The following is a 25,182-nucleotide window of genomic DNA, read 5'->3' on the forward strand; positions in this document are numbered from 1 at the left end:
GAGGGGCATCCAAACCACCAATAAGGTTGCAGGAGAGGTGTCCAGTTAAAGAGGCACTTCTTCCCTGATGAGGCCAGTCCTGGGAGTGAGTCTGGCCACTATTCCTGGATGCCGAACAATGAGTCTATTTCTCTAGGCATCCCACAGTTTTGTCTCATAATCTTGCTCTTTTTTCTTTCTGTCCTTTTTTTTTTTTTTTTTTTGAGACGGAGTTTCACTCTTGTTGCCCAGGCTGGAGAGCAATGGTTAGTTTAAGAAGAACAGGATTGCCAGGCGTGGTGGCTCACGCCTGTAATCCCAGCACTTTGGAAGGCCCAGGTGGGCGGATCTTGAGGTCAGGAGATCGAGACCACCCTGGCTAACACGGTGAAACCCCGTTTCTACTAAAAACACAAAAGATTAGCTGGGCGTGGTGGCGGACGCCTGTAGTCCCAGCTACTCGGGAGGCTGAGGCAGGAGAATGGCATGAACCTGGGAGGCAGAGCTTGCAGTGAGCTGAGATTGTGCCACTGCACTCGAGCCTGGGCGACACAGCAAGACTCTGTCTCAAAAATAAAAACAGGATTGGCCAGGCGTGGTGGCTCATGTCTGTAATCCCCAACACTTTGGGAGGCCGAGGCAGGTGGATCACCTGAGGTCGGGAGTTCGAGACCTGCCTGATCCACATGGAGAAACCCCATGTTTTAGTCTCTACTAAAAATACAAAATTAGCTGGGCGTGGTGGCACATGCCTGTAATCCCAGCTAGGCTGGGAGGCTGAGGCAGGAGAATTGCTTGAACTCAGGAAGGGGAGGTTGCAGTGAGCTGAGATCATGCCACTGCACTCCAGCCTGGTCAACAAGAGTGAAACTCCACCTCAAAAAAAAAAAAAAATTAAGAGATATGCAAGTGTAACTGGCATTCTAAGTGGAACAAGTATTTTCTCTCTCCTTGTCACATTCAGTAAGAGATCATGCACAAATATCATTTTGAAGTAGATCACCCTTAAGAAACAAGTCTTTGGCTTTCTTTTTACACACTGGAATTCTGTATGAATATTTCTAATTCTTATAAAGTATTGTGCATTTTTTAATAATTAAATTTTGGGAGGGCAGTAGCTGTAAATTCCATACAGAGCTATCTCCCCAGTCTCTAGAACAATGCTTCCTATACTTAAATTACTGAGCAGATAAATGAATAAACAGATGCACAAATAAAATGAACAGATGAAAAGAACTTGGGTGTTGGGAGTCAATACATCTGGATTCAAATCCCTATTCCACAACTTTATAATTGTCTGACCCAAGGAAAGTGCTGAATCTCTTGGGTCTGTTTATTCATTGTAAAACAAGGATGGCAGTATCTGCTTCAGAAAGACATTACAGTTCCATGAGAGCGTGGGCTTAAACACATTTGTTGAGTGAACGAATGAATGTGAGGTCCTCACTATCTATAATGTATGTTGATGTCTTAATCTTTCTAATTGGCCTGTGACTGTCAGGCCTTTTTATTTGTCTGCTTTTTATTGCTTTTCTGAGGCTTTGATAAGGTCATCGGTGGCACATGTCCCTGTTGTTAATGTTTCTCTCTCTTGCTGTGGCTTGTCTTCCTTAATTTATTTCTTTTACCTGCTTTAGAACAAAGAACTAGTTAACTAGAGTGTTCATAAACCAGATAATCAGGATTGTTAGATAAAGCAGGAGGAAGCAGGCTCTGTGCCAAGTGTATGATAGACTCTGCTCTGAGTAAATCCTTAGGAAATATTTAATATAACATTTGCTATTCAGATTTTTTTCTGCTTTCTGTTGAATTTTAATGTGTTTTGAATAGAGTTGCTGAGTAACTTTAAGATTTATAAACTATTATTGAAAGGTTTTATCACTTGAAAACAATGCCTAGCAGATTCTAGTGACTATCAAAAAGACTGACAAATTACAAATCAAAAGTTCCAAAAACCAAGAGCATCTGTACAGATTAGGCCAGGTCTTTGCTCAAACAAAAATATTTAAAATTTAATTGTTTTCTCTCTTTCTATCTCAGGAACATTCCCATTTAGTTTTAGATAAGATACAATAAGTAAGTAAAGGAATTAAATGAATCAAAATTTCTGATCACAATATTTTAACATCACTAAGGACAGCAAAAACCATTCATTTATTATTATTTCACAATTAGAAATTAATTTTTCATTCTGTGTCTTTTCATAAATAGTAAGAGAAATAAGTTTGAAGACAGATTTAAGCAAACAAAGGACTCACAATAGAAGTAAAGAAAAATGGATAATAAAGACCTTTCTGTGAATGGCAGAAAGTTTATTTACCTTGGCCAGGTTTCTCCACCAAACCCATAATGCTGATGTCCTTTGCCCATGACACGAGGAGGCTCACACTTTGGCCTGTGGTCCTCGGGGAGTGAAATTGGTATTATCCCACCATACTCTCTTTCAGCGCCCCAAGGAAGCCTACATTGTTGAAGTGACTCCCTTAATTCCCGATACCTGTGAAAAAAGAGAGACTTTAAAGAGCCTCAGCAACATAATAGATGCACAAAATTGCATAACAGATTGCATAAAATTCCTACCACTTCATAAGTATTTTCAGATTAAATCTTCAGAACACAGAATTCTCACTGTCAGGTAGATTATGATACTGGTCATTTAGGCATCATGGGACTGCTGAAAGAATGAGGTTAAATTTCTGAGGACTTATAGATTATCCTTTTCTTGGTCATCAGTTATAGTGTGTTTATTTTTTCATTTTCGTTTTTTTTTTTTTTTGAGACAGGTTCTCACTCTGTTGCCCAGGCTGGAGTGCAGTGGCATGATCTTGGCTTACTGCAGCCTCTGCCTCCTGGGTTCAAGCAATTCTCCCACCTCAGCCTCCTGAGTAGCTGGGATTACAGGGGTGTGCCATCACACCCGGGTAATTTTTGCATTTTTAGTAGAGACGGGGTCTCACCATGTTGGCCAGGCTGGTCTCGAACTCCTGACCTCAGATGATCCACCTGCCTCGGCCTCCCAAAGTGCTTGAGATTACAGGTGTGAGCCACTGCATCTGCCCATGTGTTTATTTTTAAAAACAGGTTTATTGAGATTTAATTCACTTGCCACACAATTCATCGATTTAAAGTGTACAATTCAGGCCAGGTGCAGTGGCTCATGCCTGTAATCCCAGCACTTTGGGAGGCCAAGGCAGGAGGACTGCTTGAGCTCAGGAGTTCAAGACCAGCCTGGGCAACATAGCAAGACCCTGTCTCTATTTTATAAATTTATAATTAATTAAAAAATAAAGTGTATAATTCAATGGCTTTAAAGTTTATTCACAGATAAGTGCGAGCATCCCCACAGTCAACTTTACAGCATTTTCATCATCTCAAGAATACCCTGTATTGCTAAGCCATCATCCCCTATACTCCCCACCCTCACTCTATCCCTCGGCAACTATTATACTAATCTACTTTCTGTAGATTTGCCTATTCTGGACATTTCCTGTAAGTAGAATAATGTAACACGTGGCCTTTTGTGATGGGCTTCTTTGACTTGGCATAAAGTTTTCAAGGTTCATCTATTTTGTAGTATGTGTCCATACTCCATTCCATTTATTTATTTATTTGTTTTTTTGAGATGGAGTTTCACTCTTGTTGCCCAGGCTGGAGTGCAATGGTGCAATCTTGGCTCACTGCAGCCTCTACCTCACCGCAGGGTTCAAGTGATTCTCCTGTCTCAGCCTCCCGAGTAGCTGGGATTACAGGTGCCCACCACCACGCCTGGCTAATTTTTTGTATTTTTAGTAGAGACATGGTTTCGCCATGTTGGCCAGGTTGGTTTTGAACTCCTGACCTCAGGTGATCCCCCCTACCTCGGCCTCCCAATGTGTTAGGATTACAGGCGTGAGTCACTGTGCCCAGCCCTTCATTCCTTTTAATGGCTATGTAATATTCTACTGTATAGATATATCACGTTTTGTTTCACCATTCATCAGTTGATGGACATTTGGGTTATTTTCACCTTCTAACTCTCGTGAATAATACTGCTATGAATATTCATGTTCAAGTTTTGGTTTGAATACCTGTTTTTAATTCTTTGGGGAATTAAATTAGAAGTGGGTCATATGGTAATTCTGTTTAACTTGTTGAGGAACTGCCAAACTGTTTTCTACAGTAGCTGCTCCATTTTACATTCCTACCAACATTGTATGAGGATTCCAGTATCTCCACATCTTTGCCAACACTTGCTATTTTCTGTTAAAATTTAAAAAAATTATTGCCATTCTAGTGGATGTGAAGTGGTATCTAATTGTAGTTTTGATTTGCATTTCCCCAATGACTAATGATGTTGAGCATTTTTTTCCATGTACCTATTGGCAATATCTTTATTGGAGAAATATCTATTCAGATCCTTTGCATTTTTTGTTATTTGTCTTATTTTTGAGTTACAAGAGTTCTTTATATATCCTACATATAAGTCCCTTGTCAGGGATAATAGGCAAATATTTTCTCCTGTTCTGTGCAATTTCTTTTTACTTACTTGATAGTGTCCCTTGAAGCAAAAAAGTTTTTTAATTTTGACGAAGTTCACTTGATCTGTTTTTCCTTTTATTGCTTGTGCTTTTGGAGTCATATCTAAGAACACAGTTACAAATCCAAGGCCATAAAGATTTATCGCTATGTTTTCTTCTAAGTATCTTACAGTTTAGCCCTTACGCTTAGGTCTTTGATTCAGGATGAGTTAATTTTGGATACAATATGAGATAAGGGATCTCATGCATCTATTCTTTTGCATGTGGATATCCAGTTGTTCTAGCTCTATTTGTTGAAAATCCTTCTTCCTCATTAAATGGTCTTGGCTAAAGATTATCTTTGGATTTTCAAAAATGGAGAGTATTGTAAAGGAATATTCCTAATCTTGTAAAGGAGCTACTTACCCATAAGTTTTATCTAGGGCTACTATAACAATGGTTCTCAAAGAGTGGTCCCTAGACTAGTTGCATAAGCATCTCCTAAGAGCTTCTTAGAAATGCAAATGCTCAGGATCCATCTCAAAACCTAAGAATCAGAATCTCTGGGGATGGGGTGCAGTAATGTTTTAAGAAGCCCTCCAGGTGATTCTTGTGCATGCTAAAGTTTTAGAAGCACTATTCTATTCAATAGTTACCTTGTAAGTTAATCATGTCTCCAAGTCCCACCCCTTACAACAGTACTATGCAGTGGACTGGTGGTTTCCTAAATTGGTTGGTAGGGCTTATCTAATCTTGAAACTGGTAGCTCAGATGATTTACTCTGCTTTTTCTTAACAAAGGAGTGAAGGGCAGGGATTCTATTGGCTCACTGTTGTAACCTTTACCCCAGTGCCTGGCACACAGGAAGCACTCAAATAATACTATTGAATAAATGAGTAAGGCCAAAGAGATGGATTTGTTTCCTATACTGCTTTCTGTGATAGAGGAATCAAATCTTCTGGTTAGGAACACAGCCTTACAAAAACACCTGCAAATGTATCTGGCAAAAGTTCTGCTTCCTAATTAGGAAGGATTTAATGACTTTCAGTTTCCAGTAATGGCGGCCTAGGTTATTTGGACCAAACTTCCCACTGAAAACAACTAAAAATATTGGGAGGAGAAAAAAAAATCTTAAAAACAACTAGCTTTTTGACAAGACAGAAAGGGTAAGTGCTACATAGAGGGTAAATAGGAACCCAGTGAAGTAAGCAAGCGGGGAAGCCACTTCTGCCCTTAGGGCAGGGCCGATCCTGGCAAATTTACATTTTTGTTTTAAGGTGAGGGATATGGAAATCAGCCAAGTGAGGAAACTAAAGGAGACCATCTACACAAGAAGCTGGGACCTTAAAATGCTTACCATCTCATGTTCAAGGTGAGTCAGAAGTTAACCAGTTCCCCTGTGGCCCCAGTTTGCATCTACCCTAAACTTAAGCTTGGATTTAAGTGGTCCTGGATTGGTATTATGGTATATACCTATAAGGCACTTTGCAGGACAAACAGGAATCCTTTCAGTAGGAAGGATTCTTGGGGGAAATCACAAGATGTGTTCTAAAGGATGAGTAGGAGTTATCTAGAGGAAACAGAAGAAATACTGTGGCATGCAAGGGAATAGCAGGTAGAAAGGCCTAGAGTTTAATAGACTGGAAAATTCCTCACAGTGTTGACTTCAGTCTAGAATCTCTCTTAGGGAAGAATTACTTTTGTTTGGTAAAATATTCTGTTAAGCCACTTGCAGACACAGAGACTCTGAAAGTATGGGTGTTGGTAGGAGCTCAAGCAAGCTCAGACTGATTAAACTGCTCTGCAGTGGGAGAAACTTGTTTGTTTGCTCTTGAAAGAGGGAGAGGAGAGGAAAGGGGAGTAAGGGAAGAGGGAGATGAGAGGAGCCAGCAGGATGGTGAGGCTACTGGGGACTGCACTGGTTGAAAACCCAGGGAGAAACCCTTGGCGACAGCTGGTTAAAGACCTTTTAAGAATGTGGAAGTTATGGCTAATAAGGTGTTTTGGTTACATGTAGCATGGCATGGTGTGACTCTCCTTCCTGATCCCCAACAGTTCAGTGAAGTTTACCAGGCTCACAAATGCTCTGCATGGACAAGGTCCTTAGAGAAAAATGAGGGATGACTGAGTTTCACATCTGGGTCAGTGTGTTGTTTTAAGTGGAACCAGGAACCCAAAGTCAGAAGTGACCATGAGACTTTCAAATGCTATCCCTATCCTTGTCCTGGGAACTTGGATAAATTTGGAGGAATTCCACAAGGCATGGAGTAAAGATCTGAGATCTGAGTAGAACTTACCCAGATCTTAGGGGCTGAGAAAATAGAGTTGAATTTTGAACTATATTAGAAGAGTTGATATAGAATTCTAGAACTTGGGGCATGTAGACAAGGGCCATGGTGAGAGGTGGAGCATGAGAGGAAAACAAGGACGGTATCCTGTGGGGCCTTCTAAATCCTCTGGACTATACCCTGAGAACAGTAGGATCCAGTCAGAAACATGGAGGAGAGGAAGGGGGTGGTGGGGTGAAGGGTTGGGGGAGGAGGGCGAGAGAAGGAAGGGGGAAGAAAGTGGGAGAAAAAGGGAGGGAGAGAGAGGGGGAGAGAATGGGAAAGAGAAGGGGAGACAGGTAGGTAGATAGGGAGAGAGAAGGGGAGAGACAGGAAGAGAGAGAGAGGGAAGGAGAAAGAGGTATGGACTGTGGAGCTACTTTTTCCTCTTCACCAGTACAGTGCTTGGCTTAACATAACCCCTCCTCCCCCACCTGTAATAACTGTTGAATAGAATGAAGAAGCAACACTCAGGACTGTAAGTGGAATGTATTATCTTGTGAAGTCACTAGATTGAGAGTTGGCAAAGCATGGCCCATGGGCCAAATCCAACTCCCTGCCCGTTTTTGTAAACAAAAGTCTATTGGAATACAGCCATGACCATTCATTTATGGACTATATACATACGGTCTATGGCTGCTTTTGCCCCACAATGGCAGAGTTGAATAGTTGGACAGAGACCGTAAAGCCCACAATATTTACCATCTGGCTCTTTACAGAAAAAGTTTGCTAACCCCGCACTAGCTAGGCAAGGAGAGTCCTGGGCCCACTGATGTGGGGTGCTGCAGAAGGGATGCTGGCATTCAGCTCTCAGACCTCTACGTCCTCCCTAGCTGTCTGACAACGATCAACAGACACGATTTGGGGGACATGACAAGTGAAAAATATTTAAATGCATTTGATTAATGACAACCTAAGCTTTAATATCTAAGTTTGTAAAAGTTACATTCAAAACCTAAATGAGTCAATTTCTCAACATCTGACCCCCGTATATTACATTGTCCCCGGAAGATAAGCCGGTAGAAAATGCTAATCAATCATTTGGGCTGGCATCCACCTAAAGCTGGAAAGTTGCAGGAAATCATTTAAAATAAAAGACAATGCATAAATAAGTCATATTTCCCTCTTACTTTAAGGTATCATGTCTCCCTCCCCTTAGCCTTAATACTCACAGAATTGTAGAGAAGGAACCAAATTAAAATAAAAATTGACATTTTAGGATGTAATAATTTAGGATTTCATTATAGGCTCCCATTTGTTTCTGGATTCACTTCATTGCTTTCTGATTCTTAAACATTTTTAAAAAATGATAGTTATCTGTGAACTACAAATGAGGGTTATATTTTAATAATTTTAATGAAATTTTAAACCTTTCTCTTTCCCCCTCTCTCTCCGTCTCCCTTTCTCTCTCTCCCTCTTTTCCTCCCCCTCTCGCTCACTGTCTCTCTCACTCTCTCCATGTCTCTCTCCCTCTCTCTCCCTTTCTGCTAGCCCAGTAGTTCTCAATGTAAATAAAATACATCTCTATAACAAAGAGAATAATTATCAAATTATTGGTGCTACCATCTCTAGCAATAGAAAATTGTTTACTTGTTTTTGAAAAAGATACATTCCCTATAGATGAACCAATATTTCATTTTAAAGTCACTGTACAAGATTTTGTGCATCAAACCCCAAATTCAGTAATTTAGCCAGTAATTACTAGGAGGCATGACTAAAGAAAAGCTCGAAATAAACATAACCCTCATTTTTAGTTGGCAGATAACTATTATTTAAAAAAATGTTTTAAGAGTCAGAAAACAGCAAAGTGAATCCAGAAACAAAATGGGAACTGATAATGAAATTCTATAATGAAATCCTATTATATAATGAAATCCTAAGCAATTCTCAAGGCACTTCCTTAATGGATATGTTTGTTTGCCCTGTGAGCTAAGAGAACTTGCTAGAAGTTAAGGAGAAGTCAGCTGAATGAAAAAGAGGATAGGAATCTTGATGATTTTGAGTAGCTGTTCCTGCCAGTTAAATTTTCAACAGAAGAAATGAGAAAAAAATACCACCTGTTTATATACTTAATATTTTTAATGGAGATCAAGCAAGTTTATATAAAATAGTGGCTAGCATAATTGTCCCCAAAAATCCACTTGAGTAAAGTAATTAAAGTGTAGCAACTAACTTGCTCTTGGTCATCAGGTAAGCCAGATCCATAGTCCTGGTTTTCTTACATTTTCAGTGCTGCTAGCCCAGTAGTTCTCAATGTAAGTTGAAAAACTAAAAAATGCAGATTCCCTTGCACCCCCTCAGACCTGGGGAGTCAGAATGTCCATATATAGAGGCAGCCTGGGAATCTGTTTTTCTAGAAAGCTCCTCAGGTGATTTTGAAGTACCCTGTCTGTAGACCAGTCCTGGGTAACAGGGGAGCTAGGCCGTGTCACCTATTTTTGTATTGTTTTATTTTGTTTTGATTTTTGAGAAGGAGTCTCGCTCTGTTGCCCAGTCTGGAGTGCTGTGGTGTGATCTTGGCATACTACAACCTCTGCCTCTAGGCTCAAGTGATCCTCCCACCTCGGCCTCCCAAGTAGCTGGGACCTACAGGTGTGAGCCACCACACCTGGCTAATTTTTGTATTCACCTCACCTATTGTGAAAAGAAAAAAAAAGTAGGCTGATGTGAGGAAATCGTTTTGCGTCACTGTTAAAACTGCCAAGTGAGTGCCATGATGGCTGCATCTAGGTTGTAGGTATGGCCTACATGATCTAAGTTGTACCTGGATACATCATGATATTGAAAAAGGGTGTCCCTTTAAGTACATCTGTGTTTAGAAAATTAAGCTGCTGAGTGCAAAAGTATGCTAGGGCTCACGTTCACCCTTACCATTATGAAGGTAATCCTGAAAAACCAGGGGCTTTCTGTTTTGTATTGTTTTATTTTGCTGTTGAGATACCTTGTGATTCAAATTGGGAGCCACGGACCCTGCACTTGGTCTGAAGAAGTGAGCCTCAGCAATGATAGAACAGAGTTACCACCAGTATCCTGTTATCACCATCCAGAGCCGTTCCATCACTAACACTGAGAGAAAAGACACTCTTTTGTAAGCTGTCTGGCTGCTTTTTAAGAGGGGGTTAAGAGGAGGGGTTCTGAGAACACATGATCATCCTGGTTTTCTTAATCTGGTGATTGTGAAAGGAAAGAATTCACGTGAAATAAAAGGGAAAGCAAGTTGTAGTTATTAGGAGCCAGGAGCATGGTTATACCTAGATAGAGCTTCAAATAATACCTTTTTGTAGTTTATAGTTGGCCATATATCGTGTTGAATTTTATAGTCAGTTAACAAAAAACGTGCTTCTCTTAAATTTCATGCCAGTTAAGGGTTTTGGAGCTGATCACTAACCAACTATAGGACCGTTTAGGTAGAGGGGATCAACATTTCAGTGAAAAGCCTTTGACAGTGCTTTTTGATGGTGCATTCAGATATGGCAGCCCTAAATTCTTGGATTCCTTTAGGCCAAATATAAAACCTCACATTGCTGTTTTTGAGCCAGGGACAACTGCCCATTCCCAGATCACACACGATCCACTAAGGGTTTTATTTGACTCAAGGGAAGCTCTGCCTAATGTGATAACCCTTGGAGTTGAACAGGAATTTAGGGCTGAAAACCACTCTTGTGAATCAGGTCAATGGTAGAGGAGTAGGGGCAGCAAGGACTGACCCAGAAGTGACAAGAGCTCCTTTTCCTCCAATACAAGAATATTTCTTTTCATTAAGTGAAAATAGCAATTGATTTAAAACATGTTGAATATGATCTTTACATTTAAAAAAATTGGAGAGGACACATATTAAGATGTTAACACAGCGGTTATTATCTCTGGATAAAGGAAATATAGAGGGTTTCTTTCCTGTGCTTCATTTTCATAATTTTTCTGTTGGAAAAATAAAGAATTTGTTTTCCTTACAAATTTCTAAGATTTCTACATTATGAGGAATGTGTGTTAGTTTTATAATTACGGAAAAATCATTCTTTTTCTTTATTAATATAAAGAGCATGTTTGTAAACCGGAGAAGATCTGTGGAAGTCTGATCCAGATGGTGAAAGGCTAAGTGCAAGAAGAAAAAGGAGCTGAATCTGTGAGAATCAGTGTTTAGTCTGGCAAACAGAACTCTCACATGGGCCAAGAGAATCTTCAGATCTTGAAGGGCTGCTAGCATGGGATGATGAATGACTATTTTGCATAGCTTCAGAGGGAAGAAACCAGAATCAGCAGGCAGAAATTACAAGGGAAAAAATTGTTCACATTAGAAAGAAAATGATCTAACAATCAGGAGCATTCAAAAATGGAATGGACTGCCTGGTGTGGAAGTGCTGTCCTTTTTGGAAGTGTTTAAACTGAGGCTGGGTGACTTCCCGTCTGGTTTCCTAGAGAATTCTTAAATGATTGGGAGGCTGAGGCGGATGGATCACGAGGTCAGGAGATCGAGACCATCCTGGCCAACATAGTGAAACCCCATTTCTACTAAAAATACAAAAGAATTAGCTGGGCGAGGTGGTGTGTGCCTGTAGTCCCTGCTACTCAGGAGGCTGAGGCAGGAGAATTGCTTGAACCCGGGAGGCGGAGGTTGCAGTAAGCCGAGATCGTGCCACTGCACTCCAGCCTGGCAACAGAGTGAGACTCCGTCTAATAAAAAAAAACACAAAAAAACAAAAAACACAAAACAAGTAGACAACCACTCAGGCTATTTTTTCACTGCCCAGGTGTTTTGAGGTGTTTTTTCCTTTTCCTTTTCTCAAAATGATTCAAGTAAATACAATACAGGAAATGCTGACACCAAGATCTTGGCAAATTACTTGTGTATATCTGTTATTTCATATGTAAAATGCAGATAACAGTAGTACTTATAGGGTTGTCATGAGGATTAAAAGAATTACTACATACAAAGCATTTGGTAGAGTGCTGACACACAGTAATCACTAGATAGGTGCAATTATTTTCATTGTAATTTTTTTTTTAAAACTTTTTTTCTAGGTTCAGGGGGACATATGCAGGTTCATCATACAGGTAAACTGCATGTTGCAGTGGTTCAGTGTACAAATTATTTTGTCACCCAGGTGATAAGCATAGTACCCAAGAGGTAGTTTTCTGATCCTCGCCTTCCTCCCTCTCTCCACCCTCAAGTAGGCCTTGGTGTCTGTGGTTCCCTTCTTTGTCTCCATGTGTACTCAATGTTTAGCTCCCACTTATAAGTCAGAATAGGTGATATTTGGTTTTCTGTTCCCGTGTTAGTTTGCTTTAGAATAATGGCCTCCAGCTCCATCCACGTTGCTGCAAAGGACATGATATTGTTTTTTTATGGCTGCATAGTATTCCATGGTGTATATGTACCATGTTTTCTTTATCCAGTCAACCACTGATGGTCATTTATGCTGATTCCATGTCTTTGCTATTGTGAATAGTGCTGTGATGAACATACTTGTGCATGTGTCTTTATGGTAGAACAACTTATATTCCTTTGATAGAACAACTTATAAGAACAACTTAGAATCCAATAATGGGATTGCTGGGTCAAATGGTAATTCTGTTTTGAGTTCTTTGAGAAATCACCAAACTGCTTTTCATAAATTAAATCATAATGTATAATTAACGTGTTACAGGGAATTTGGTGAAGCAAAAATTTACACAAGTATAAGCAGCAAATTCTGGGAGTATTTTTGGGCAGATGGTAGAAGGGCATGTTAGGGAACCAATACAGTACTATTTATAAAAGTCTTTGCTTACAACATATTAATTTCCCAATGAAGGAACGGACCATTCTAAGATTTTAGAATGTAGTGGATGAATTCGATGTGTGGCTTTTATAGTAGACAGCCACTTACTTCTCGAGTTCCTTACAGACACTTGAAGGTTCAGATAATTGCCACGTTTTGCCTTCCCTATTATATGATAAGCAGAAGAGCCCCGGCCCGGCGCAGTGGTCACGCCTGTAATCCCAGCACTTTGGGAGGCCGAGGTGGGTGGATCATTTGAGGTCAGGAGTTTGAGAACAGCCTGGCCAACATAGTGAAACCCTGTCTCTACTAAAAATGCAAAAATATTAGCTGGGCATGGTGGCGCATGCCTGTAATCCCAGCTACTCTGGAGGGTGAGGCAGGAGAATCACTTGAACCTGGGAGGTAGAGGTCCCAGTGAGCCGAGATCGCACCACTACACTCCAGCCTGGGCGACAGAGCGAGACACCGTCTCAAAAACAAACAAACAAACAAACAAACAAACAAACAAAGAAACAGAAGAGCCCCGGAACAATAAATGTTTTTCCTCACATAATAAAATACACTAATACATTAAAACTGCTTTTTCTTGTTTGCTTTTTCTAGTTTTTGTTTTACCTGTCCTCTGAGGCAGTTGGGCGAGTAACCGTCTGGAGGGGGGTGTGCAATTCATTAGAGTAAAAGGTGTTGGACAGTATGTCAGCTCCTTCAAGCTCCCTGCAACAGTAGGGCCTGCCGTGAATGACTTCCATGCTTCTTGGCTAAAAAGGCACAACCTGGAAAAGAAAAGGAGGGCACATTTGACTTGTCGAGTCAAGGCAGGCAGAAAACACATTTTACACTGCTAAATTGTTCAACCTGACGCTGCACAGAAGTCACAGGCTTCCCTCTGCACGGAAAGCCGTCAAATCAGTAATAAATAGAGACCTAAATAAGTTCTATGGAAATAAATTTCAACTGAAACAAATCCACAAAGCGGACGGTGCCTCCAAGTAGTCACCAGAATGACCATCCAGTAGGTTCGTACCAGTCCGCTACTTTGTGGCCATCAACTGACATTCAATTCCTGCCTCAAATTTAACTATAACTTCAAGAAAACTCACTTGACTTTTAGCCTGTGGTCTTTCCGAAAATTAGAGACTTTTCATTCAACAAAATAAGCGCTGTCCTAAAGCCTTCGGGGATTCTGGACAAGAATCCCTTTGCAGATGGTGGAGTCAGTGGTGCAGCACGAACGGGACCCTAAAGGGGATTCCCGGTTTCCAAATGCGTCGGGGAAAATCCCACCTCTCTCTCGGACTTGGGGGAAGGCCAGGAGGCGGCGTAGCTGGGACCAAGGGTGCCAGGGGCCGAGGCCGAGCCTCACGGGGTGTCATTGCCCTGCAAGCGGTGCCTCGGGGGTCTGGACATACCTGGGACATGAGCCTGGGGGCGCTGCGGGACCGCGCCTCCCCTCCCCTCCCCGCAGCTGGCGGCCTTCGCGGGCCGAGGAATTTTGAGGTCGTCCGCACCTACGGCCCGGTGGAGCTGGCAGGCAGGGGCGGGGGCGGGAGCGGGAGAAGGACGGCGGGCAGGCCGGGGTGGGGTGGGGCTGGGGGCGCTTGTGACGGTGGCCGTGACCGCGGCATTAGGTGATGCGTCCTTGAGGGGCTGGGGGCTTCCGGGCGGCGAGCGGGGCGCAGTAGGAGGCTCTTAGAGACCTCGGAGGAAACCAGCCCAGCGCTACGGGACTGGCAAGAATGCGAAGAGGAACCGAGAGTGAACAGAGTGCGAGGCGCCCGGCCGGAGGCGAGAGGTGCTCTTCCGCCTTGCGGCCCCTGGCCCCGCCTCCCGGTCCCTTGCCCCGCCCCTCTCGGCTCACCGCCCTGCCTCCAATCGGACCCCGCCTTGCCCCACCCGCGCCCCGCCCCCAGGCGCCCTCTAGCGGCGGCGGCGATGGCGATATCAGTTTCTTTTTCCAGGGCTGCCAGGTCTGGAGCTGTCTCAGGGCCGGCCGGGGAGCTCTCTCATGTGGACTGGGCGGAGGAAGAGCTCCGGTCCAGTGGAGTCCCTGGTGAGGTCGGAGCATCCGACCTGTCCTCCCTCCCCAGGTCACCTCGCAAAAATTGGGGACAGTGTGGCCAGATAGAGGGTGGAGTCTGCAGGATTCTGAAACTGCAGCCCCTGGCATGGCGCCCTAACAGTCTCTGCTCCTTCCCTAGTGGGTGCGGACATGGCAAAGTCCTTTACTTGCCTCGTCCCCAGGGCCTAGCCCCACCTTGATTACCTCAGTTTTCCCCAAAAGATACAAATGTGAGCCACGAATCTGCACCTACAGGGTCATGAGTTCCTGTGATAGCTGAGAACAAGGGATGTCACCCCCCCTCGCCACCTGCCACCCCATCAAGGAATGGGATGTGGGGAGGTTAGGTTGTGTGTATGATATGTGTGATATGGTTAGGCTTTGTGTCCCCACTCAAATCTCATCTTGAATTGTAATCCCCATAATCCCCACGTGTCAAAGGAGAGACCAGGTGGAAGTAATTGGATCATGGGGGCAGTTTCCCCCATGCTGTTCTCGTAATAGTGAGTGAATTCTCACGAGATCTGATGGTTTTATAAGAGGCTCTTCTCCCTTCTCTCAGCACTTCTCCTTCCTGCCCCCTTGTGGAGAAGGTAACTGCTTCTCCGTGGCCTTCTGCCGTGATTGTAAGTTTCCTGAGGCCTCCGCAGCCATGTGAGATTGTGAGTCAACTAAACCTCTTTCGTTTATAAATTACCCAGTCTTGGGCAGTTCTTTACAGCATTGTGAGAAAAGACTAATACAGTGTGGGAGGCTAGAAATGAGCCTGCAGGAACCAGAAGGTGAGGGTGAGAATGACCACCTCTGAGAAGAAGGGCGTTGAAACTGTGTGCCAAAGAGTTAAAGAAAACAGTCATAGAAATTCTCGAGTTTACAGGATGGCAGATAAAAGAAACAAATTGCTGAAATTCTGAAATGCCTGGGCTTGTAGGTTAATAAAACTGGCTGAAATCCATTGGAACCTATAAGGCCAACTAGAGCCTGCACAGATCCAGCTTGCTGACCTTACAGCTGAATTTCTACTGCCATGTTTCATACTAACTCCTCACTGAATTTGCACGTGGAACCCTTAGGTAGCATGAAGAGATAAGAGCACATGCACAAGGACTTTCCAGACTTCCTCTTTCCGTCCACCAAGCACCTGCTAATCCCAGAATCCATACTCAAAACCATTTCTAATAAAATAATTGTCCTAAAGCCAGTACAGGGAGACAGATTTGAACTGGACTTCCTATTTCTTTGTTGGCTGACATGCAATAAAAGTTTTTATTTTATCAAAAACCCAGTGTTATAGTATTGACTTCTAGTGCCTCAGGCAGCGAGCCTCCTTTGCTTGGTAACAGTATGATGGTGCCTTTGCTATTCTCTGTCTACTTTACAACTTTCTACTAACCAACCAGTGGGCATTCATTTTGTGCTGTGCCTTCTATGTGAGTGTTACCTGGAGTGGGGGAAGAAAGGTGTATTGAAGTAGGCACAGTGGTAATTTTGTAGTCTTGGTTTATTTCTTAGTTCCTGCACCTCTGCCGACCTTCCAGTAGTTACCACCCACTAAGCCTAGAGGAATAGATCCTGCTGGAGACAGAGTTGTGTATTAGGTGAAACTGGCTTTTATCTTTGACATCTTCATTTCCCCTCCAATTTCTGGTAGTTCATTGTAAGCTTTTGCCCCTTTTCTGCTCCTGTGTGTTCAGGATCTCCCATTAAATTCCTTGTCTCCCCAGCCCATTTCATGTCCCCAGTCTTCCAGTACTTTCTATACTTCACCTTTTTCTCATCCTCAACCTTAGTCCTATTTTCCCATGGCTTGATTCTTCCTGGGAGGAATAACTGAGCATGATAGATTTAATCAGAGGCATCTGATGAAGATGCATCACTAGCCATGTATGTACATGGATGGTGGTGACACCGGAGAAAGTGTGTCAACTCCAGGTTGAATGATCAGGATATGCCATGTGATAGCCTCCAGGTTCTAGGGGATTTGAAATTTTATTTTAGGTCAGATGAGTGTAAAAGGCAGATAAATGTAATTATTTTTATCTTTATCATTTTTCAAATAAAATGTACAGGCAAGAAAAATTCATTGTCAGATCGTTGTGAAACAATTGTTTTCTTTGAAAATGCTTCTCCATCTGAAATTTTCAGGGATATCAGGATTGGGTCTATTTGTTTGACCAACACTCTTTACTCTTAGCTTTTGTGATTTAACTCACTCCATCTCAGCCAGGATGTGATCTCAACAACACAAAGTAGCCTCTTACCCAGGCATGCTCAAGTGACTGACTTCTTAGGTATAACATGGCCAGGGGGCCAGTAGCCTCAGATTGCCTTCTTTTGACTTCTCACATGTTGATCTTGTCACCACCTCATTTTGCTAGTAATCCTTCAAGCAGGGAAGATGAAATTTGGCAATGAAAATAATATATGCTTAGAATACTGTGGGTTGATGACAATTCCAAATCACAGTTAGACCTTTCACCTTCAGGTAAAGAATAAGTAGGAGGTAGACAATAACATAAAGCATGAATTACAGTCTATAACCTTTCTTTTAAGTCTGTTATAGAGACCAGTAAAATGAATGAAGAGACCAGTAACATGATTTTTTTTTTCTTTTTGAAACAGAGTCTCCGTTGCCCAGGCTGGAGTACAATGGTGTGATTTCGGCTCACTGCAACCTCCGCCTCCCCGGTTCAAACAATTCTCCTGCCTCAGCCTCCCAAGTAGTTGGGATTACGAGTGCTTGCCACCACGCCTGGCTAATTTTTTGTATTTTTAGTAGAGACGGGGTTTTGCCATGTTGGCTAGGCTGGTCTCAGACTCCTGACCTTAGGTGATCCGTCTGCTTTGGCCTCCCAAAGTGCTGGGATTACAGGCGTGAGTCATGCACCCGGCCCAGTGAATATTTTTTACATGAAAAAACAATTTGGAGTCTGGTGCCTTGCTTAGAAGATGTGTTGGAAAGTGTCTCAGTAACGTTAAAATATGCATCTTTAAAAATTGAAAAACTTAAAGCCTTGTTGATTTCAGTATACGTATCTTCTTAGTAGGATGACAATTAAAAGTATGTATATTCTGCTGACTTTAAACTACAAATGAGTTAAATTACACTTTAATACTTTTTTGGTACTAAATAATTTAACCTAAGTTCAGTACTTTAAATTCTTCTCAAAACATATTTTCTTTCTTTCATAGTTGTTTATTATAAAAACGCAATCAGCTTTTTTGTGGGTGTCATTTCAATTTTTTTCTTGAAGAGAGTTATTTTTAAAGAGCATTGTAATCTCAACAGTCTTTATGGTTGTAGTCATGTCAACTGTGATCAATTGAATAAGCCTAGAAATGTAATGTGCAGCACAAGGATTATAATATTCATAATATTGTATTGCATACTCAAATTTTTCTAAGAATGTAGATTTTAGATGTTCTCCTCCTCCAATAAAAAATTTACTATGTGAAAAACAATAATAATTTTTTTTTTGCCTTGAGTAGCTAAGGAACTAGGTGGTCATTTAGTAGTGAACACTGAAGTGACGTTGATGCACACATTTATAAAATGTGCTATTTAGTAAACAGTTACCAGTTACCTAGAATGCATCAGGGGTTGTCCTAGCACCTACAATCTATGGGGACATGGAGCCATAGAGAGTCATAATTAGTGAGGTAAGTGCTCGACTGGGGCCAGCACTCTTGCTGTAGGGGTCCATGGTCACCTAACCAAGACTCTTGTGCTTCTGATATCATTCCCTTGGAAATGTCTGAAAAGCAATGTAAGGTTCTTCTATTTAGAAACATGATCATCAGAACCCTTTAGCGAGGTGACCCGGCCATTTGCCCTTGGTTACATGCAGTTGTTTGTCCTTGTGGCCTCCCTGGCATCTTTCCATTTATCTTTCTTTGCATCTTCCTACATGGATATTCTAACATTTTGTCCCATGAATTTGAGTTCCTTCTGGGTAGCCTTTTTCTCTCTAATCTTAAACCTCTGCTCAGAAGACTCAGTGGTCAGTCTCTATTCCTCTGTCATGATTCAATGTCTTTGAACTATGACCTATATACAGATGGCCCCATGCGCTATCCCTACTGCCTGGTTGAGTGAAGTTATGTAGAAGATGTGTTCCACGTATGTATTAAGTTCCACTACTTAAGTTTCTTCTTCACTGATCCACACACACAAATATGGATGAAACGTGTATTCGATAGAGAGGGTGTGCATGGCGCTTCTAGATGCAACTGACAGGAAGACATGCTGTCCCCCGGGGGCTCCAGCTGATGAGGACAGTCCAGGAGCATCCTGTGGTGTCACATTCTGTACTCAGGGCATGGTGATACCTAGTCAGGGAGGGAGGTTGTAGGGGCTTCCTTGGATGTACCTGGCCCACCATATGTTCAGCTGTCTTACCAGAAAAATATTGACTCAATCATTCTCTATATGAAAAAGGTAATCAGTTACCCTACTCAGTCATTTGGGTATTATGTGGGCTTTCTTGGCAAGATTGAAGCTATGGGGCTCTTCTTAGGGAATGAGAAAAAGAAGCATTACGAATCCAAGTGCTGTGATTTCTCATCACGTTAAAATAATGAGACCCTTTGTTGAAATGAGGAGTGTCCTCACGTGCGCTTTTTTTTTTTTTGAGACTGAGTCTCGCTCTGTCACCAGGTGGAGTGCAGTGGTGCGATCTTGGCTCACTGCAACCTCCGCCTCCCGGGTTCACACCATTCTCCTGCCTCAGCCTCCTGAGTAGCTGGGACTACAGGCGCATGCCACCATGCCCAGCTAATTTTTGTATTTTTGGTAGAGACGGGGTTTCACCATGTTGGCCAGGTTGGTCTTGATCTCTTGACCTCATGATCCACCTGCCTTGGCCTCCCAAAGTGCTGGGATTACAGGCGAGAGCCACCGTGCCCGGCCTCACGTGGCCTTTTAAAGCATTGGCCCTGGGTTCCTCGGGTCTCTGCTGGGTGAATGTGCTCTTCCCTTGGAGACTCCCCAACTTTGGAGTGCACAGATGTTAATCCCAGAACCGTGGCCTGTCCCCAGGTGATGACAACAGGAAGAAAGCCAACAACCCCAAACACTGCAGCTGCCTCATAGATCAGATCTTCACTGGTGGGCTGCAGTTGGACGTCACCAGCCAAGTCTGCCAGTAAGTGACAGGCTGTGTGCTTGGTGCCATCAAAACCCACCGGGGCTGTGCTGACATCTCCGTCTCCAGAGCTGCCAGTCTCCAGAGCTGCCAGTCTCCAGAACAGTGTGTGCTCTGAGAGGTCTTTAAGGAGGCTACAAGAGAAATGGTTAACAGACGCCCTGAGAGCGAAGGTCATGGGGTAGAGGTGCTTCTTCTTGGGGAGATCCTGGGGCGGGTGTCCCAGTGGGATGCGAGACCTCCGTGTGGAGGTCTTGGCTGTTGTCCACAGCCAGTAGTGTGTTCTTGGAAGCTTCCCCCACCATTTCTCTTCTTTTAGTCCTTGACCAGGAAACAAAAAAAAATAACCCCCTTCAAGAAGGGGTGGATCACGCATGGCAGATTATTTACATATGTGCTTTGAAGTGTGTTAGTTTTCATTATCATTATTTTATGGTTTCCTGTTCCATTTTCTCTATGTAGCAGCCCTAATTCTTTTGAGGTGTGGTCTTTGCTTATAGCTCCAGGCATTGAGTGCAGGAAGAATCTGCTGCTTTGTTAGATTAGAGGGACCCTCTCAACCAACCTCAGTGCACGCTGCTGGGTTTTGTTTTTATTTTTAGGCATGGGGTTTTATGTTGCCCAGGCTGGCCTTGAACCCCTGGGCTCAATCAATCCTCCCACCTCAGCCTCCCAAGTAGCTGGGACTACAGGTGTGCGCCACGGTGCCTGGCTCTGTTCTTTACTCCAGTAGAAGTTTTAAAAACCCTGGACATGATCCACTAAAACGATTTCAGAACCCATAATGGATTGCCACCTGCAGTCTGCATAAGACCAATGAAAAACGGAGAAGGCCACTGCTGGCTGTGTCACAGATGCAATTTTCTGTAAGGAGCATAGACCGTTAGGGGCCTTGGCTCTAAGCATTAGAAACCGAGTTTGCTCTGAGCAGTTTGGACCTCCTCGCTGGCCCTCAACTACTGAATTCCGTCAGCAGGAGATTGTCTCAGATTTAAATCCTATATAAATATTGACAGCAAATTTCCCAGTCTGCGAGTTTTTGTTTTTAGTGTTGTCAAATAAATCTCTAGCAAGGAACCGGCCTTGTGAAATGCAGCATTAAATGTCCAGCTCGGGGCTGGGCAAGGTGGCTCATGCCTGTAATCCCAGCACTTTGAGAGGCTGAGGCAGGCGTATCACTTGAGGTCAGGAGTTCAAGAGCAGCTTGGCCAACATGGCGAAACCCCGTCTTTACTAAAAATACAAAAAATTAGTCGGGCGTGGTGGTGGGCACCTGTAATCCCAGCTACTCAGGAGGCTGAGGCAGGAGAATCACTTGTACCCGGGAGGCGGAGGTTGCAGTGAGTCAAGATGGCACCACTGCACTCCAGTCTGGGTGATGGAGTGAGACTCTGTCAATTAAAAAAAAAAGTCCAGCCTGGCTGGGGCACACTCTGTGAAGTGTGCAAGAGGTCTCCAGTGTCACCTAGATCGCAGGCCCCAGGTTCCAGATGCAGATGAAATAGACCTGTGGATTCAGAGCCTCTGATGGGGCCCATGAGTTTATCCTCTTCCAAAGCCCCTTAGTGACTATGATGGTCTCCAGGCTGGGAAGCCCTTGCTTGAGGAGCAGCCCTTGGCTTCAGGGTTCACACACACCCCTCCCAGGGGCCACCTGGGGAGCCAGGACAGGTCGGGTGTGAGCACTGCTGCTCTTGATATGTCCCACCCTCCCAAGTGTCCCTGAAACAAAAGGTGACGCGGGGAAGGGGTGTGGGCGCAGCCTCCCCCCCAGGATGCCTCTGGAGCTGGGAGGGCATCAGTCTTCACAGACGCTGTTCCCTCTGTTTGCTTTCAGCAGAGTCTCCACTACCGTAGACCCCTTCTGGGACATCAGCTTTGATCTGCCCAGCTGTTCCACCCTGTTCTGGCCCCTGAGCCCAGGGAGCAAGGGCAGCATAGCGAACAAGGAAAGCCATGCGTCTGGGAACCACCACAGTCACGGACTGCCTCAAAGACGAGAAGCCTGCCTGCACCCACGTGGAAGGGGCACGTCTTCCTGGTGGGAAGGCTGTACTTGATCAGGACCAAAAGAGGGCTTTTCTTTCACATGCCAAGGACAGAGCCTGAGCAAAGATGCAGCATTAGCCTGGGTTGGCTGCAGTCTCTCCTGCTAGTTTCTATTTTGTTTTGGCTGGTCACTCGATATTTCTGTTCCCCAGCTTTGCACAGTGCCGGGTGTCGGTGTCAGCAGCTGATACTCCAACCTCCTCATGTAAATGAATTGAGAGCCTTTAAACTTTATAGTAAACACCGACCCTGGAGTGTGAGCTGAGAAACATCCAGCTCTCTCCCTGTGGTCCACAGCCTTCTCTGCACGTGATTAAAACTTAGTTGTGATGTTCTGTGCTTAGGGCCATTTTCGAAATTGTTCACTTATGCTTTAGTTGGGATAAGTAATAAGATTGAGGAAGTGTTTGTTTTTTTAAATGTGTTTTAGTAGCTGTAGCATACAATTGTAGAAGGAGCAGAAAACCTTCCTAAACTTTGTCTAGTGTTTTATAGTTTTGTTTTATTTGCATTAATTAAAAGTAATACAGAAGAGTCCTTGTTGAGTGGAAGTATTCCTTAGAAGACATATAAGCTTTTGGTTTCTGTCTGGCTGCATAGTGAACAGGACCAAAGTTGCATATTTATTTTATTTTTTGAGATAGGGTCTTGCCCTGTTGCACAGGCTGGAGTGCAGTGGCATGATCATAGCTCAGTACGGCCTCAATCTCTTGGGCTCACACCACCCTCTTGCCTCAGCCTCCCCAGTAGTTGGGACTACAGGTGCGTGTCACCAAGCCCAGCTAATTCCGTGATTTAAAAAAAATTTTTTTTTTGGTCGAGACAAAGTCTTGCCACATTGCTCAGGCTGGTCTTGAACTCCTGAGCTTAAGTGATCCTTTCAACATGGCCTCCCAAAATGCTGGTATTACAGACATGAGCCACTGTGCCCTGCCAAAAGTTTGCCTGTTTAGAATTTTGAAAGCATCAACTTTGTAACACTAAGTCCACATAATAAAATGGGATATCACATTTTAAATTCAGAAACGATGGAAACCAGAACCTTCTTAAAGAAGGTCTTTGCAACTAAATTAAACTTAGTCATAAATTCCAATAAAATGAAAGTGTTGGCCAGGCGCGGTGGCTCATGTCTGTAATCTCAGCACTTTGGGAGACTGAGGCAGGTGGATCACAAGGTCAGGAGTTTGAGACTTGCCTGGCCAACATGGAGAAACCCTGCCTCTACTAAAAATACAAAAAATTAGCCAAGTATGGTGGCAGGCACCTGTAATCCCAGCTATTCCGGAGGCTGAGGCAGGACAATCACTTGAACCTGGGAGGTGGGGGTTGCAGTGAGCCAAGACTGTGCCATTGCATTCTAGCCTGGGCAACAGAGTGAGACTCCGTCTCAAAAAAAAAAAAAAAAAAAAAAAAGAAAGCATTGCTAAAACAGTAGGCCATGAGGGAGAAACCGCACTTCAGAAACTACAATGTGTAGGAAGTCTGTGTTGTTAGAAGAGACCTGGCATGGTGCTGGCTCCTGGGAAGGTGGAGGAGAGGGAGAGCGCACCCTTCCCCACTTTGTACTGCAAGTGAAGGCTCCTTTTGAGTCCTGTGGAGAGCAGATCCCAGAGCTAGCAAGGAAACAGGCACCACTTTGCCCAGAGGTCTTCTCATCTTGCCCTAGGTGAGATGGCAGAATTTCCAAACCATAAACAAAGGCTTTCCATACATGGCTGTGAAAAGATTGAGATTTTTGCTAGTGTTTCAGCTTTAAAATTTTCAGCTTTAAAAATTGAATCATCTGTTCCGTGGGTTTTGTCGGTGGCAGCTGCCACCCGTGCCAGATGCACTTCTAACACAGCCCTCCTACCTCTTGCCTCTGCACCATCAGGAAATTACCTTTCCCAGCCCTCTTGCCTCTCTACATTAAACTGCTCATGTTGAGATCATTGTAGATTCATATGTAGTTGTAAGAAGCAATCTGCTACCCCTTGCCCCGGTTCCCCGATGGTGACATCCCACAGTGCTGTGGTGCGGCGCCCTAGCTGGGATACAGAGACGTTCATGCGGAAAGTACCCAGCATCTTCATCGCCTCCTCCCTCACCACTCGCTCTGTAACCCCAGCCACCAGGGACTCCTTCTCCATTTCCATAAACCTGACATTTCCAGAATGTCATGTCAACTGAATCATACAACAGGGAGCCCTTTGGGATTGGCTTTTCTTGCTCATCATAACTCTCTGGGGATGCATCCAGGGTGTGGCTGGGGTCAGTAGTTCCTTCCTTTTCGCTGCTGACTTGTGTTCCATGGTACAGATGTTCCACAATTTCTTTATTCATCCATGGGAAGAAATGAGGTTGTTTCCAGTTTTGTGATTATTATTATGAGTGACACTGGGGTACACATTTGTGGACAGTTTTTGTGTGAACATTAGTTTTCATTTTTCTGGCTCAAATTTGACTGCTGGGTCATATGGTACTTAGAAAATTATCACTTCCCCAGGTCTTTTCTTGAAACACAATATTTAAGATAAATATTCTTTAAAGAGATAGGCAGCAAAGGTGGAAAACATTTTCTCTTTTTTCGTTGTGAAATTGTAACCATTCACAGTTGTATGTGGGTGTTTTTGGTAGGAAAATCAACCCATTGAAAGAGATAAAATACCCCTTTCCTCTCTTTTTCCTGTCTCTTACATCTCCCTTACCACTTCTGTCTTTTTAAAACACCTTGTAGATTCACCAGACCAGAGTACTTGGGTAGCAGTGCCAAGATCAAGCACAGTGATTGCCATAAGTAACAGGAGTTCACGAATCAGCTCACCATGAAGAAACTGCCCATTGTAGACTGTTCCTATCTCAAAATAGTTGGCTTTCCAGAAAGCCGACTCTAGTGGCAGACTCGGTTTTTAGCCCACAGTACAACTTGCAGCCTCTTGGTTTGGTGTGCAGAGTTTTTTTTTTTTTTTTTTTTTTTTTGAGACACAGTCTCACTCTGTCACCCAGGCTGGAGTACAGTGGCACAATCCGGCTCACTGCAATCTTTGCCACCTGGGTTCAAGCGATTTTTCTGCCTCAGCCTCCTGAGTAGCTGGAATTGCAGACGTGCATCACCACGCCCGGCAAATTTTTGTATTATTAGAGACGGGGTTTTGCCATGTTGGCCAGGCTGGTCTTGAATTCCTGACTTCTGGTGACCTGCCTGCCTCGGCCTCCCAAAGTGCTGGGATTACAGGCATGAGCCACCACGCCTGGCCAACATTTTTTATAATTGCGGCAAGTCAGCAAGAACACAGAGGAAACAAGAGGGTGTGAGTGAATTGTCCTTCTGTCTGTGCTGTGGTAAACAAAAGCAGTGGCCTCACAGTGAATGTAGGATGTGAGCTA

The 25,182-nt window shown here is 43.5% G+C and overlaps 1 protein-coding gene across 3 annotated transcripts in view; it reads right to left on the reverse strand.

Annotated features, from left to right (window-relative positions):
* Nucleotides 1-19,390, reverse strand: part of SPMIP4 (sperm microtubule inner protein 4) — a 49,726-nt gene extending 30,336 nt beyond the window's left edge. The window contains exons 1-3 of one of the 3 annotated variants that reach the window (XM_034963827.3): nucleotides 13,974-19,390; nucleotides 13,180-13,337; nucleotides 2,300-2,476 (exon numbers count right to left, since the gene is read on the reverse strand). In XM_034963827.3, coding sequence (XP_034819718.2) covers nucleotides 2,300-2,476; nucleotides 13,180-13,313 — 311 coding nt within the window. In that variant the 5' untranslated portion in view covers nucleotides 13,314-13,337; nucleotides 13,974-19,390. Of the gene's footprint in view, nucleotides 1-2,299; nucleotides 2,477-13,179; nucleotides 13,338-13,664 lie in introns of all 3 variants that reach the window. The other 2 variants (XM_063605654.1, XM_008960032.4) reach the window with 2 other exon arrangements.
* Between the last annotated feature and the right edge of the window lie 5,792 nt (nucleotides 19,391-25,182).

This window comes from Pan paniscus, chromosome 6, assembly GCF_029289425.2.
Source record: "Pan paniscus chromosome 6, NHGRI_mPanPan1-v2.0_pri, whole genome shotgun sequence".
Classification (NCBI taxonomy): Eukaryota; Metazoa; Chordata; class Mammalia; order Primates; family Hominidae; genus Pan; species Pan paniscus.